Source organism: Bubalus bubalis, chromosome 7 (genome assembly GCF_019923935.1).
Source record: "Bubalus bubalis isolate 160015118507 breed Murrah chromosome 7, NDDB_SH_1, whole genome shotgun sequence".
Classification (NCBI taxonomy): Eukaryota; Metazoa; Chordata; class Mammalia; order Artiodactyla; family Bovidae; genus Bubalus; species Bubalus bubalis.
Genome location: NC_059163.1, coordinates 99,953,254 through 99,969,888, shown reverse-complemented (window position 1 = coordinate 99,969,888; position 16,635 = coordinate 99,953,254). Strand labels below are relative to the sequence as shown.

At 34.5% G+C, this 16,635-nt stretch overlaps 1 protein-coding gene across 3 annotated transcripts in view; it reads right to left on the bottom strand.

Moving 5' to 3' along the window:
* Nucleotides 1–4,526: 4,526 nt before the first annotated feature.
* Nucleotides 4,527–16,635, bottom strand: part of DNAJB14 (DnaJ heat shock protein family (Hsp40) member B14) — a 43,462-nt gene continuing 31,353 nt past the window's right edge. For all 3 annotated transcript variants that reach the window (XM_006052487.4, XM_006052489.4, XM_006052488.4), the window contains 3 exons: nucleotides 15,757–15,866; nucleotides 14,602–14,774; nucleotides 4,527–9,453 (listed from right to left, as the gene is read on the bottom strand). In XM_006052487.4, coding sequence (XP_006052549.1) covers nucleotides 9,329–9,453; nucleotides 14,602–14,774; nucleotides 15,757–15,866 — 408 coding nt within the window. In that variant the 3' untranslated portion in view covers nucleotides 4,527–9,328. The remainder of the gene's footprint in view (nucleotides 9,454–14,601; nucleotides 14,775–15,756; nucleotides 15,867–16,635) is intronic.

The following is a 16,635-nucleotide window of genomic DNA, read 5'->3' as shown; positions in this document are numbered from 1 at the left end:
GGTACTTCGACAAGGGAGCGCGCATTTGCGCGATAAGCCCCGGCCCACTCACCGCGGGTGCTTTTTGCCTCTGTGCGGAGTTCCGGCTGTCCCAGACCTCTGCACTTGAGTAGAGCTTCCTTTGCTTTGAGATCGCGGAACCCTGAAGATTCCCAGAAAACGCAAGCAAGAAAAAGTATTTGTTTGGGGAGGGTGCATGAATTTCATTATTTTTTTCTTAGGGTCCGTTATCTTAAAACCTCTTCTTGTAGATGAATAAATTTAAAGGGGTTGGTGTTACATACTGAACAGCAAGCCCCAGGTCCGTCGGTCTCTGATCGCAATTTAATAATCCTTTCGCTTCCCTTGGGAGCTACCCTCGTACTGTGACTTGTCTGGATTGAATCAAGGATCCTTGAGCTTTCTGGAGATCTCCTTTGTGTGTACATCAAGCTTTTACATATGCAGACATGGAGCAACTTTCTTTCATTGGCTCTTTATTCAGAAGACCGTACTTTTAAGGACTGTCTATAATTTTTTTTTTGGTGCATTGTTTGTTTGCACATTGAAGGAAAACCTACAGTAAGTGGTAGGAAAATGAGGTCTAGGGGAACTTCTTTTCCACAGATCATCAAGTTCAGTTCAGTTGCTTAGTCCTGTCCCAGTCTTTGCGACCCCATGGACTTCAGCACGCCAGGCTTCCCTGTCCTTCACCAATTCCCAGAACTTGCTCAAACTCCTGTCCATCGAATCGGTGATGCCATCCAACCATCTCATCCTCTGTCGTCCCCTTCTCCTCCTGCCTTCAGTCTTTCCCAGCATCAAGTCTTTTCAAATGTCACCTTCGCATAAGGTGGCCAAGTATTGGAGCTTCAGCATCAGCGTCAACCCTTCCAATGAAAATTCAGGGTTGATGGATTGACTGATTTGAGCTCCTTGAAATCCAAGGGATCCCTGAAAATAGAAGTGCAAAAGGAACCAGCTATAGACCAAGGTGTGGTGGAAAGATACTAATTTGCTAGTTACCTTTAGGAGGATGAAATGGTAAGCTACAAAGCACCTAGCTGTTAAAAATGATCTTGTCATTATAAGAGAATTTGACAGTTCCATAGCAACTGACATCATTTAAGACCACTTCTTTTCCGTTGATTTCTTAGCCTCTAGAACACCGCACTTATTTTAGTTCCTCACCCAATCTCCTCACTCCTAAAGCTTGTCTTCGATTCTTCTGCTGTTTTTCTTTCCACAGTATCCTGCGAATGTGATTCCTAAATCTGCACCTTTCCTCTGAGTTCGAGGTTCATATTTTCAGCTGCTGGTTGGATATTGAATATTTCTACATACCTCTGTCAGTTCTAACCCAAAGGTACTAAAAACTCCAGTAAACCTGTTTCCTGATCTATGTCCTTGTTGGTTCCATGATTCTGTCAGGTATCATGTTTTCTCTTTCCTTTCTCATGTCCTTTTCTCACTTAACGATTTTTTACATTTATATTTTTTCAGCTCTTCATTCAACCCTTACTGTATTCAGCAAGGCTTACATCAGTAGCCAGTTAAACGTTTCTAAAACAATGTACATTATTGCTGACCAAACTAATCTTTGGTGACATACCATTGCAGACAATAGTTGACATAGTCTTTAATCATTTCATTTTACTTGTAAATGCAATCTAATGTGAATCCTATTTTTCAGCCAAATTGATTATCTCACCCTTCCATCAAAATGGCTCTTATTGTCCCAGGCAGTTGTGGAAATTCCTTAATCTGAAATGTTTATTTCTCCTGTAGGAGAGGAAAAACTTCCTTATACCTTATTAGATTTTGTGGCTGGGCTAACAGTGAAATTGACAGACAGATTGACAGGAGCAAAACACAGAAATGCATTTACTACTTTAACATGTACATGAGAGTCTTCAGAAGAAAAATGAAGATCCAAAACTTCGTTAGGCCCAAAAATTTATATGCCATTTTACACAAAGAACAATAAACTTGTGAGGATGAGACAAAACAAGGGGCTTAGGCTAAGAGCAGTAAATTGTATGACGGTGACTATTAAATGGAATAAACTAATGGAAGATAAGGGTTATTTTAGTAGGTTTGTTTATACAGGTCCATATCAGTGTCAGTCCCATCTCTGGTGATAAGTATGTTTTTCTCTTTCTGGTAGAAGGAGGGCACATTTCTCATGGGAAGTTTTACAACAAGCCTTTAAGTGAAGGTGGGAGGTCAGAGAGCCTTTCATGCATTTGCTGTGGCGTATTTCAGGGTGACATGTTTTAAACCCCTTCATTTTCTACCTTAGCTATTTAAATCTTGTTTCCTTATAACACCTTCTCATCCATCATATTCTCTTGAAAGTTCCTATATATTACCAAGAACAACTGATATTTATTTGTGCATAATTATGTGTCATAGCTTTAATTTGCTTATCCAATGAGACCATAAGATCTAGGAGGGGTCATGGTTTCAATTTTTTTTTTTCAGTTTCTTACAATGCTTGTTTCTTGCACTGTGTAGGTATGCATTCAACATTTGTAGAATGAGAGTGATTACGAGAAGTCATTAGTCTTGACCCTGACTAAAACTCATTTCTCATTTCCCCACTGTTTCTCCCCTTCATTTGCCCCTAAGTTTGGAGTCAAATAAAAATATGAACTCTAGCAAGACTTCTAATTTCTGGAAGCATTACTTTTCATTTTAACAAAATTATACATCTTAATAACATTATTACATAGTAGTTGACCTGGAAAACATTGCTGATTTTTTTCTTCCTCTTGAGTGGCAAAAAGGGAGAGCACAGCTTTCCAAGATCTTCAGATACCAAATACCACCACTAACGTCTGCAAATTGAAAAATCTAGTAAGATTTTTAATTTCCAAGCATGGTGGTTTCTAAATTATGGCACGTCAGTAGAAGTCCTTATGTACTCAGACTGATCTGTTTGCATTTACCCATCAATAACACTGCTGTTAGTCCAGGACTAAGGGAAATATTTACTGACCTAAAAGATAATCAGCACGATATGCCAGTTCTCCAAAGTGGGATGTAACAGATGATTGCTGAGGTTCAGAAAGAAACAGACATTGTATGCATGCCTATGCACATAAAATTTTTATCTCATTATACAAATTTGCTATTTTGCATAATAGTACATTATATAGTTAACATACACCTGCTCTGACTTTGTTATATCAGAGCCTTTGTTTTTGCTTCTCTTTAGCTTAAATTTCTCTCAGCTGTTGAATACAGCTTTAAAAAAATTGTTTTTTAATTCTCACTTTTTAAAAAAATTTTGGTTTCCTATCAAAAAATAAACAATCATCTGAATTTAGGTTGGTTCCACTATCTGTGTAAAAATTCTAGCTGGTATGCAAACTTAAATGGGAAGGAGAAGCTTGCTGATTCTCCAACATACAAAAATAAAAATTTTATAACTTACACTGGCTGAGTTGTAAAATGTCTTATAAATTTTGATTCTGCCTGTGGTTTGGAATGTAGTCCGTGGAAAATGCAATTTAAGATCTATACAATAACTTTCTCTACTGTACTCTCACCCATTGTCACGCACCAGTCACTTCAGAGATCGCTAATTCCCTTGATCTCTGGCTTACATCTAATAGTGAAATTACTCACTTGTCAACATCTTAGACACCCCTGCCATCTTTCCTGCCTGACATAACCTCAAATTTAGATGAACTAAATTTAGATGAACTATATATATGTGTGTGTGTATGTATGTATATATATATGTGTGTATATATATATATATATGTATGTATGTATATATATATATAGCCTCATGGGATTTGGCCCTTAATTCTCTAACTTGGTCTCGGTCCCTAGGTCATAATCTTACAAGTTTGTTTTCACTTCTGTAAAGTTTCTATGACCTTATCTACTTAGCACACTCTGCCTGAAATACTTATCCAGCATTCACCTCACTCTGACTTATCTCATCTTATGGGTTTCAGCTTAAACTCACATTCTCAGAGAAAACTTCCCTAACCTCCCAGAGTAAAGTTTTCTGCTGCTGCTGCTAAGTTGCTTCAGTCGTGTCCCGACTCTGTGCGACCCCATAGACGGCAGCCCACCAGGCTCCCCCGTCCCTGGGATTCTCCAGGCAAGAACACTGGAGTGGGTTGCCATGTCCTTCTCCAGTGCATGAAAGGGAAAAGTGAAAGTGAAGTTGCTCAGTCGTGTCCGACTCTTCGAGACCCCATGGTCTGCAGCCTACCAGGCTCCTCCATCCGTGGGATTTTCCAGGCAAGAGTATTGGAGTGGGGTGCCAATGCCTTCTCCAAAAGTTTTCTAGATACATGCTTTCATTGTACCTTGTAATTTTCTTTATAGCATTTATCATAAGTAGTTATTTACTTGACATTTATTTCCCTTGCTAGATGTAAACTTCATGAAGATTTTGGTCTTTTTCAGTGATTAATTCCCACATTACTTCCTAGGTCATAGCAAATATTCATACGTTTGTTGACTGGTTGAATGAATGAAAGAAAAGTCATAGTAAGAATATAAAACATGATAAGAACAAATCCTTTACAGTGAGAACAGACCTTTTTATTCATATATTGAGATAAACTGCAAAGACTGAAAGACAAAAATTCATCATAAATCATTCAGAACATTCATTAAAAATCAAATGTATTTTCTTTAACAGAGTTCTCACACAGAAAATTTCATTTTATGTAAGTCTGATACAACATTAAATATTTTACAACTCAGACATTTCATTTTTAAATCTAACTGTATAATTTTGAATGCACTATAGACAAATAAGATCTTTACCAATTTCACTTCATTTAACTTATACAAGGCTTCCATTAAAATTCCATCACACCTTGAAAATTACCTGCAGCTTTTAAAAAAACACATGATCTAAGCTTTATATGGAAAGAAAAGTCTTATGTAGCAATCCAAAAACTGAAAAAAAAAAAAAAGGTAAGAAGCATTTCTTAATACAAATAAATTACAAAAATACCATTTATGTGTGAGTTTCTTTCTTTTCACTGACACAGACATCCATCCAGAATCCAAAACAATTCATTTTAAAATCGATGCTTAAAATACTCCAATGTCACTGAAAAATCTATTATTTTAGTGGTACTATTAAATGGCAAAGTAGAATATCAGATTAGAGTCTCCCAACTCCTGTACTGAAGTGAATAAGACATTCACATTCATGCCAGATGTCATCTGTTATGCATTACCAGACAGTTTTGCAATCAGTAATCCCAATTTTTAATGAAAACTTACTAAAACATTGCAAAAAACACTTCTTACCCCTTATATATTTCCAGACTGCTATAGAAAATACAATTATATTTGAAGTATGGGCCTTATAGTAGGAATCTCTGTTAAAATATGGAAAAGATCAACAAAAAGAACTCACACCAATGAAATTCTATGGACTGATTTTCAAATTTAGAAATAAGAAAATCCACTGCTAATGGAAGCCCTGCACTGTGCAAACATAATGTGGTATATATTAAACAATCACACATTTGAGGTATTAGCTGGAAAATATATTTATATATATATATTTATCTATATATATACATCTATACATGGACACATCCAGAGAATATTCACAAATCTATTGGCCCCAAAACCAGCAGATAATAAAATTAAATGAAAAGAAATTACATACCAACAGGAAAGTTACACACAAGGAATTTACAAAAGATGTGGTTACATAATCCTTAATATAAGGAATATGTTCTGAACTAGTGTTTTGAGGGAAAATGTTTCCATTTATATGAAACTGTCTATTTAATAGTAATAAAACCAGAAAGGAAGCCTGAATTCGAGGACTGTATTGCCTGCCAGATGATTAAAGGGATGTACAAGAGTTCCTGAAGATGCTCATTCTATGCACTTTTTCTTTAAAAATTAAACAAAACAAAAACAAAAACCCGGAAACTATGATGTTATTATGAGACTATATAAAGAATTTTACAAACTTTAAACAGTAGTCCAATGTGGCCAAGAGACAAAATCTTTCAGCTATCTAGTACCGATTAAAATTAAGATCTATTATTCATTTTCAGAAGGTTTTCTGTTTAAAAAAAAAGATTATAAATGCCCTTTCAGTTGGTTACTCAGTATGAAGACAGACAACAGTATAGTAATACTGAACACAAGCTTCTTATGGAGAAGCTAAGTAAGTGCACAAATTCTCCTTTTGAATCTTTTGGTCTTTTGACATAATTCTTACTTAACTAAAAAGACGGCTTATTGGTCCTTAGGCCAACATCATGGAATATTTCACTGCCTTTACACAGGTGGGAGTTTTTAAATGAAATCTGTTGAATGAATTATTAAGTAATATTAACATGTCACATCTGTTAAATAACACCTGCATTTAAAAATACTACAGATCAACAAAGGGAAGTCAAGAGGTTAATCATTTCTCTCAGGATCTATTTTACATAATAGTGTAACTAAAGATGCAACAGGAAGAACACTTAAGCATTAAAGTGCAATTAAAATAAAGAGCTGGAATTCTACCTTCCTGTTCTTACCAATAAAACCTGAGGTGACATACAAGCAGAAAGGCCTAATGCACTGGCACACATGTACCTTAAGGATTTACTTTTCTCTACCAAATCTTTGTAGATCATAAATAAGAATGGAATGATTACGAAACAAATACTTATTTAAGCATTCAAATGCAGTCTGTTCCCAAAACATAGTTTCACTTATTATTTCTCATTGTCAAGAATTAAATTCTCAGATTTGCTCACAATAAGTTCCAAAACTTACAAAGGACTAACATCTATCGGGAAACAAAAAAAATCAAAAGAGGGGGAGAAAAGGTACTATTTTACTTTCCCCCAAATTCCTGCAAGAACATTGATGTCTGTGTGTGTGTTTAAAAGGGATAAAAATGTAAAGCATTAATAAATATAATTGTTTCCAAACTTCTAAAATACCAGTCAGAGAAGCTAGTAAAGCAATATTCAAAAACTGAGAGCATTTAGGCAATGATTAAAATGAAGAGGACAAGTTATCACATTAAATTGGAGAGCTCAGGTAGCTAAAAATACGATGGCAAAACATTGGGATTTTTGTTAGAAGAGCAGAAAAAGTGAGAATCTTACGTTTTAAGATAGCTGACACTGAAAATCAACTATACTTTGATTACAGAAACAAACAAACATAGATTAGGTCATTTTACTTTGTAGAATTAACCCAAAATTCTAAGACACTTACTTGGATGGGCCTTTACATCATGACATAGGTGACATTAAGGACTTACTCTTTACTTGCATACTTTACATGTAGCTTAAATTGTCAGGCACTCAATCAGTCCTTTACCAAAGTCATTTGAACATTTTATCAAACACATTTCATGAAATTTAATGTAATGCAACTGAAATATAATACTGTCCAAAAGCCATGTATGACTTCGTAATATATAACTTCACTTAACATGATAACTTCACCTGTTCCTTTAAAATCAGGATTAAGGGAAAAACAATCAGTCAACAAGAGTTCAATTCACATAAACATCAATCACAATAGTGTAAATTTCCCATTAAAACCAGAAAATTAATGGATGGAATTTTTTCATTTAAATTTTTATAAGTTTTTTGGTGCATATAAACTTTCAGTTAATTAGAATGCTATTACTTTATTTTTTTAAGAAACTCATTCTATAGGCTGAAGAAAACATTTTAGATTATATTTTCTTTTAGGCACGCTATTTTATTTTTTTTTTTAAGGTTACATTTCTAAAGAAAGTTGGTTAAGCTGTCCAGTTTTTCTAGGACAGTATGTTGTTTAGTTAAACGACTAATTCAATCAAGGCATTTCTATTGATAAGAGAACATTTAAAAAAGAATGGTCATTTCAGAAGTTCTATTCAACATATGCTATATAAATTATACTCAGGAAAAAAACTTTAAATAAAAGAACACCACACTCTAACCAGCATTCTCCCACACACAGAAAAAAAACCAAAGATGTGTTTATGTTCTGTTAAATGAGTATGAAAGCAAAATCATTAAAGTACTACAACTTGTTAAACCATAGAAGACTAGAAATCAAATAGCTTCATATCTAATATATAGGCACCAAAAACTTCAATTTCCAGCTGATTTTTCCAATTTACATTTTTGGATGTAACTGTAAGGAGCTTATTCCTATAGGATTAATTGAATTACTTAATGGTGAATAAATCTGAGCTCCAATTTTGTAAAGATAACCTGCTATAAATCACTATTCTACCTGCTGCTATATTTCTGTTTACTGTCCGTATGGCCAAACAGATCATGCTCTGATCAAGTAAGTGTGCTGTAATCTACGTATATGTTTAACAGTTGGCAATCAGGTTAAAAGGCACAAGCTTCATTTTAGTAGTAATTTTTCTTATTACTTAGACAATAGTAAGAACCCATTTACTTTTGGATCCTGCTTAAATGATCACTAAGAAGAAACTGCAGATTTCCACGGGGCAAGGGGTAAAACAGGTAGGTCCTTTTCTTCATAAATTTTAGCAGCCTTCAAAGATGTACATATGAACATGTGGGGGCCTTTTAGTTATTGGAATTGCAAATGATGTAACTGCAATTTACTGCTGAAGACCCTTTTTGGTTAATATTTATATAGCCATTTCCTCATATTTTCTTTAAAATCTATCGGTATAGCATTTCATTTCTATGCATGGCTTAGCAATTCATAAACTAAATAAATAGCAAAATGATACTTTACACCAGTTCATTTATCTCAATATATACTTTAGAATATAATGGCAATATTAAAAATATCAATTTTCTCTAAGCTGATAATGCTACAAGATTTTACACAAGTTAAACAGCTTCTGTTTTTTTCTTCTCTTTTTGATAGTTTCATTGTAAACTCCACATATTTGACATCTGACAAGAAAAATGTAATTTTGTCATAAAACATTTATTCTGTCAATTTAAACTAAAGTGTCTCATGGAGTTAAACCCAAAAGAATTTAAATAAAAAGGCAATAAACTGTATATACACAAAATGATCATTCTATAAATATTTACATGACAAGGGAAAAAAATGGAGGATCTAAAAACCAGAAATTGCTACAGGTATGATAATCCTTTCTCAAGACATTTTTAGTTAGGAATCATATAAGCTTTTAAAGTAAAAATAATTACAGAAGCATAACTAAATAATAATTTTAGTTTTCATTTTCTTACTATTTAAAGGAGCCAGTAGGTCATAAACAGTCCAAGATTTCAGGATCAACTATTCAGTTTAGTTTTCAATATCAAATCTTTTTCTTTAGCTCTCATGATGAAACTAAACTTACAGAAAAAATAGAAAGTACTCTAAAAGGTATAAATAAAATTCCCATTCATCCTCCTTTATAAATACTGGTCAGCCGCTCCAACTCTTTACAGTTGTCCATGCTTAAGGCTTCTGCCTTCCTTCGGAGTCGTTCATCATGGTAAACTTTTGCTGCATACTGCATATCTGTTTCTGTTAACAAACAAAAATATTTTGCTAAGTAAATAATTTAGATCAACTAGTTGTTTAAACTCATGATGCTTCATAGAAGCCCTTCAAAATATTTCTATTAACTGTTTTTTGTTTTTAAATTTGGCTAGGCCAGGTCTTAGTTACAGCACACAAGATCTTCAACCTTCACTGTAGCATGTGGAATCTTTAATTTTTGCATGTGAACTCTTAGTTGTTGCATGTAGGATCTAATTTCCTGACCAAGGATTGAACCGGGGACCCCGGCATTAGGAGCTCAGAGTCCCAGCCACTGGACCACCAGGGAAGTCTCTTATTAGCTGTTTTCTTTTTGAAAGAAATCCAAGTACTAGACCTAAAAGCCATGTAGAATCTTACCACATAAAATAAATACAAGTTGCTCTAGAAAAGAAATAAGAATAGTATCCTATCAACCCTTTCCCTCCTCCACTCCTGTCCCCAAAAGTTTAAAAACAACTGCTCTAAAGCATCCTCTGGATCTCTTTCCCCAAAGATATCACATGCTATTCAATACTGTCAGTGGTTGTTTTTGCTGTGACCTTTATTAAAGTTCCAGATTAATTAATTATATTGAGGTCTGAGTAGAAAAATTTATAATCTTGTTCTGAGTTTATCTGAATTAATGCAGGGGCTCAGGTTTGATCCTTTCATGCCACAGCTAGAGATCCAAGTGCTACAACTAAGGTCTGGCACAGCCAAATAAACCAATAATTTCTAGAAACCATATATACTAAACTTATTGAAGGAACACAAAAAAGAAAAAAAAAACCTTACTATACAATCAGAGTAGTGGTATTTAGCAAATAAGTACTTTTGAGCCTTCCTTCAATATATAGGTAACATTAGTAAAGAAATATAGACTAGAAATCAAACATTCTTCAGGGAACTTATTCCTTGTCATTTTCCTGGTAGTCTCAGCCATTTCACTATTAACACTTCTAAAGGGTGGGAGCACTTTAAATAAGATGTAACCAATATCAGAGACTAAATTAGAAGACATCAATCAAGATGATATTCAAAATAAACTCAAAGATAAGTGTATATTCTATTTGTAAAAATCTTCAGAAATGATCAATCAGGATTTAACCAATCAATCAAAATCATTCCACTGCTTTTATTTACAAGTGCTGCTGCTGCTGCTATGTTGCTTCAGTTGTGTCCGACTCTGTGCAAAAAATCCATCTGCAGATGATTCTTTTCAAGTGAGGTAGATAAACCAAAGTTCATAGAGCTAGTAAATGGCAGAATCTAGATGCCAATTCAAATCTTTACCTCCTAGCCTAATATTCTTTCCATTACCTCAGATTACTGCTTGTATTTTATAAAACACCCATTTAACCAATCTAGACCTATAACAGTATTAGAAGTGACTTCAAAACAGAAAAATGCTGGCGAAAGAGTATCCAAGCCTTTAACCTATATATCCGATCAGATCAGTCACTCAGTCGTGTCCGACTCTTTACGACCCCATGAATCACAGCACGCCAGGCCTCCCTGTCCATCACCAACTCCCGGAGTTCACTGAGACTCATGTCCATCGAGTCAGTGATGCCATCTAGCCATCTCATCCTCTGTCATCCCCTTCTCCTCTTGCCCCCAATCCCTCCCAGCATCAGAGTCTTTTCCAATGAGTCAACTCTTTGCATGAGGTGGCCAAAGTACTGGAGTTTCAGCTTTAGCATCATTCCTTCCAAAGAAATCCCAGGGCTGATCTCCTTCAGAATGGATTGGTTGGATCTCCTTGCAGTCCAAGGGACTCTCAAGAGTCTTCTCTAACACCACAGTTCAAAAGCATCAATTCTTCAGTGCTCAGCCTTCTTCACAGTCCAACTCTCACATCCATACATGACCACAGGAAAAACCAGAGCCTTGACTAGACGAACCTTTGTTGGCAAAGTAATGTCTCTGCTTTTGAATATGCTATCTAGGTTGGTCATAACTTTCCTTCCAAGGAGTAAGTGTCTTTTAATTTCATGGCTGCAGTCACTATCTGTAGTGATTTTGGAGCCCAGAAAAAATAAAGTCTGACACTGTTTCTACTGTTTCCCCATCTATTTCCCATGAAGTGGTGGGACCAGATGCCATGACCTTCGTTTTCTGAATGTTGAGCTTTAAGCCAACTTTTTCACTCTCCACTTTCACTTTCATTAAGAGGCTGAATTTGCTGAAGTTTATTTTAAAAATTTCAAATATACACAAGTTAAAGAGTACCACAATAAACATTCTAAAGCCCTTTAGCTTGATTGACTAATTTTTCACATTCTGTCAGATCTGCTTTAGCGTTCTACAGCAAAGGCTGCTGTTACTGTTGTGGTGGCGATTATTTTGCAGAACTTTTTGAGAGTTAAGTTACAGGCATCATGACCTTTCATTCCTAATACTTCAGCAAGTTTCTCCTAAGAACAAGGGCATTCTCTTATATAACCACAATACAATTTTCAAATCCATAAATTTAACAATGACATAATACTATTAGACATAATACTATTATCTAATACATAGTCCATATTCAAATTTCACCAATTGTCCCAATGATGTCCTTTATAACGGTTTCCTCCCACCCAGGATTCAATTTGGGATCACATACCGTATTCAGTAGTCATGTCTCTTTGTCTTTAAGAGCTTTGTCTTATTTCATTGATATTTTTGAACACAAGCAAGTTGTTTTATAAATAATGACATTAAAACAGATTTAGCTAAAACTTCTGATAGTAACTTTGAAAGACACATGTAAATGTGTACAATATAGCTGTAGACAATGTGGTATAGTGGACAGAAGATGGACTGAAGGGTCCATGAAACCAATTGATAGTGATCTTGTTGAACTATTAAGAGATTAAATTATGCAAAAAAAAAAACCCCACTTGGCTCATGCTAGGGAAAGAGTAAAACAAAATTATAATAAACAGTAATATAGAATACATATGGGTACAAGGCATTATGCTAAGTGTTAACAAATATTATCTGTTCTGGTCCATATTTTAATGATGAGATAACTGAGATTTAGAGAGGTTGAGTAACTTGGCCTAGGTAACCGTGTTGATGAAGCCAGGATCTTGCAAGGGATTCCCAGAGCCAACACTTTAAACATAACATTACACTTTCATCCATAAATGTGAGTTATCTTTCCTTTCTATTTATGCAGTCACTTCCCTATTATTTAATAGAATATAAGCATGCAAAACTCAAAAATCACCCGTTTTTGGCTGGGGACTAGAACTTGTATTTGAAAGTGATATATGTAATGTACTCATCATTCTTTTAGCACAAAATAGGTAGGCCTTGCATTCATTCATGTGTGTGTGAGTATTAGTTGCTCAGTTGTGTCTGACTCTTTGCAACCTTGTGGACTGTAACTCACCAGGCTTCTCCGTCCATAGAATTCTCCGGGCAAGAATACTGGAGTGGGTTGCCATTCCCTTCTCCAGGGGATCATCCTAACCCAGGGTCTCCCACATTGCAGGGAGATTCTTTACCATCTGAGACACCAGAGCCCTGTCATTCATTCATATGAATCCATTACTCATTCATCCAACAGTTGTGTGAGGTATTACAGATAAAAAAATTAAGTGAAATAAAATTAAATAAATAAAATTTGGTAAATACTTCTCTTAAGACATTTGGCTGATGCACAGTTTCTCAACCTCAACAATACTGGCATATAGGGCTAGATAATTTTTGTTGTGGAGGCTGTCCTGTGCACTGCAGAATGTTTCAGCAGCATCCCTGGCCTTAACCCATTTAGATGCTAGAAGCAATCTCTTCTACTCCAACCCCATGTTGATTCACATAAAGTTTCCAGACATTATCAAATGTCCACTGGGAGGTGGGAGCAAATCATTCCCAGTTGAAAACCACTAAGGTAACCTTCTCTACATTGAGAACATACTGATTCACAGACTCAGAGACTCAAACACCAAGGAGGTTTCTACTCTAATTATCAAAATATAGAAGAAGAAACCAAGGCTAGAGATAAGAACTCTCTGAGAAATATATAAAGGTAATGGTTTATCAAATTTTCCCTAGTAGATAAGAAATAATGTTAACTGCTTCCATTTTCTGAGTATTTACTGCATGTGAAACACTTTAGCTATTCCCTGATTTAATTTTCATAACAAACCCATAAAGTTAGGTATTAATGAGAAGACTGTAGAGCACACTGCCTAGATTCTGAAAGCAAATAGGTTTTGATTCACAGATTACCTTAATGACTTTGGCAAGTTAATAATTAATCTCTCTTTGGCACAGTTTCCTCACATGCAAATTGGGTATAACAACCTCAGTGTTGTTGTAGATTTTAAATAAGTTAATATACATAAAGTGCTTGGGACAATGACTGAGAAAATAGGTATTATATAAACTATAGTTATTCCTCTTCCCACTGATCATTATCATCCATCTTATACATGAGGTTAGAATATTTGGTACTACTCACTCAGCTAAAAATTTCAGAGCTAGGATTCAATTTCAGTCTATTTAATTCCAAAGTCTATACTATATAATCTACTTTATGACTTGGAACAGACAAAAAACTATAATAAACAGTTCACAAGGAACATTTCAGCAGATTCTTATGGTCAATCTTTTTATAGAAACAACTAAATTAAGGAAGCTGAGGCTGGAAGATGCTAAACAATTAAGTGTTCACAAGAACTTTCTTACATACAAAATAAGTAAAGTAAAATGAATTGTCAACAAAACTCATTGTACACTAACAGTGCTACCTGTTGAAGCTAAATTAATGAAGAGTTTCAAAGTTAATTCTGAAACAGGATGTATATTAAAACTGATGACATTGTTTATGCCAAGACTTTCTTTCTTAGTGGTCATAAAATAATGATGCATGTTACAACCATCAACATCTTAAATACAATGAAATTTGATACTATCTACTTATTCCACCTATAGTTACTAAGAACAACAATAACACAAATACCATTGTCTTTGCCACGTGCCAAATATTGTTATAAGGCCGCAAGTACATTAAAACACATTGTCTCACTTAAGTACCAGGCTCCAGGTAGGTGCCAGGCAATTTTAGAACATCCCTTGAGTAAAGAAATCTTCAGTAATCAATTCCAAAACTCTGAATAAATTTTTAAATGTTAAACATTTAAAATGTAAACTTACTTTGTTGTCTTTCTTTCCAGCAATTATTTCGAATATTAGTCACATAATCTTCTTCCACACTCTTTTCTACCTTTTGTAGTAACATTCCTTTATATTCATTTTTAAAGTCCTTGTTGACATAATAAATGACACCCAAGTTTTCTGTCTGCATTTTAATTGTTTGTCCTGATCCACTGTAAAAGAAATGTTTGATCATTATTTTTTAATTAAAATTGTACATTCTGATTTGCTTCTACAAACCAAGCTAACAAAAACAATTAAAAATAATTTAAGTTACTATTGGTAATCAAGTATTTATATAATTTCAAATTACCTAAAGCTACGTTTTTATGTGATAAAAAAGTAATCATATTTTAATACATTATGTTCTTATAAGTTCTCTCAATTTTTAGTTAGCAAAAATCTTATTTGGAAGAAATAAATTATTTGTAGACCAATCATTTTAATACTATAAAAGAACTGGTGATATGGTTTTACAAAGTTTCCTTTATCTTCATTGTATTATACTAAAGTTTTTTAGAATGTATACTGCATTAAATTTGCTTTGTCCCAATCGCTTATAGACTACAATATATTGTGGAAAAATACATAAAAAGTAGTATTTGCTTTTATTTAATCAATATTTTATAAACAGAAGAGTAACATCATTTCCACTTTAATGACACAAATCTATGTATGTAGCATCAATCACAATTCTACTTTTGTCTTTCTTTTTTTTTCTTTCTTTTTTTTTTATTTTATCTTTTAACTTTACAATATTGTATTGGTTTTGCCATATATCAAAATGAATCCGCCACAGGTATACATGTGTTCCCCATCCTGAACCCTCCTCCCTCCCCATACCTTGTCTTTAAAGTACTTTTGTCTTCTGAAGGTTTTTGTCTTTGATGTCAGTCCATTACCTATTACATTAAATTGCTATCAAGTTTGAATATAGCACTTCTGTCCTTATCCACAATAGAATAGAAATGTAAACTAACATAACACAAACTTACTGCTTAGGTAAACTATCTTTAAAATTAAAGATTTTTAAATGGTACACATGAAGTAAGAGAAGATTTGTCATTTAAAAGTTTAAAAGTGCACAGGGCCCTTTAAAGTTATCTAAGTAAAAAACAACAATTTTGGGGGGTAAAACTTCACTTAGCTACTTACGATCTGGGATATAAGGAATAAGGAGGATTAGAGACCATCAACTGGCTTAATAATGATACGAGGATCAATACGATAATGGGCATCAGCTGGATAAACACAGAAAAACCTCCCTGTAAAAAATCATCAAAGAATAACAAATTGCAATATAACTGTAGTTGTCAATAATCCAACAGTTGTCAAACATTTTTAGAGGCAGAAATGACATTTGAGATCATCTGATTTAGTGCTTCCAAATCTGCCTGATCAAACCAATATCCTGGGATGATTCTTAAACACACAACTTTTTAGGTACTTCACCTAGAGATCCTGACACTGATCTGGAAAACACTGATATAACTTGTTCATGGGGTTCTCAAGGTAAGAGTACTGAAGTGGTTTGCCATTCCCTTCTCCACTGGACCACGTTTTGTCAGAACTCTCCACATGACCCATCCATCTTGGGGGGCCCAACATGGCATGGCTCATAGTTTCATTGAATTAGACAAAGCTGTGGTCCATGTGATCAGCTTGGTTAGTTTTCCATAATCGTGGTTTTCATTTTGTTTTTTCTTCCTTGGAAGAAAAGCTATGACCAACCTAGACAGCATATTAAAAAGCAGAGACATTACTTTGCCAACAAAGGTCTGTCTTGTCAATGCTATGCTTTTTCCAGTAGTCATGTATGGATGTGAGAGTTGGGCTATAAAGAAAGCTGAGCACCAAAGAACTGATGCTTTTGAACTGTGGTATTGGAGAAGACTCTTCAGAGTCCCTTGGACTGAAAGGAGATCCAACCAGTTAATCCTAAAGGAAATCAACCCTGAATATTCATTGGAAGGACTGATGCTGAAGCTGAAACTCCAATACTTTGGCCACCTGATGTGAAGAACCAGCTCCTTG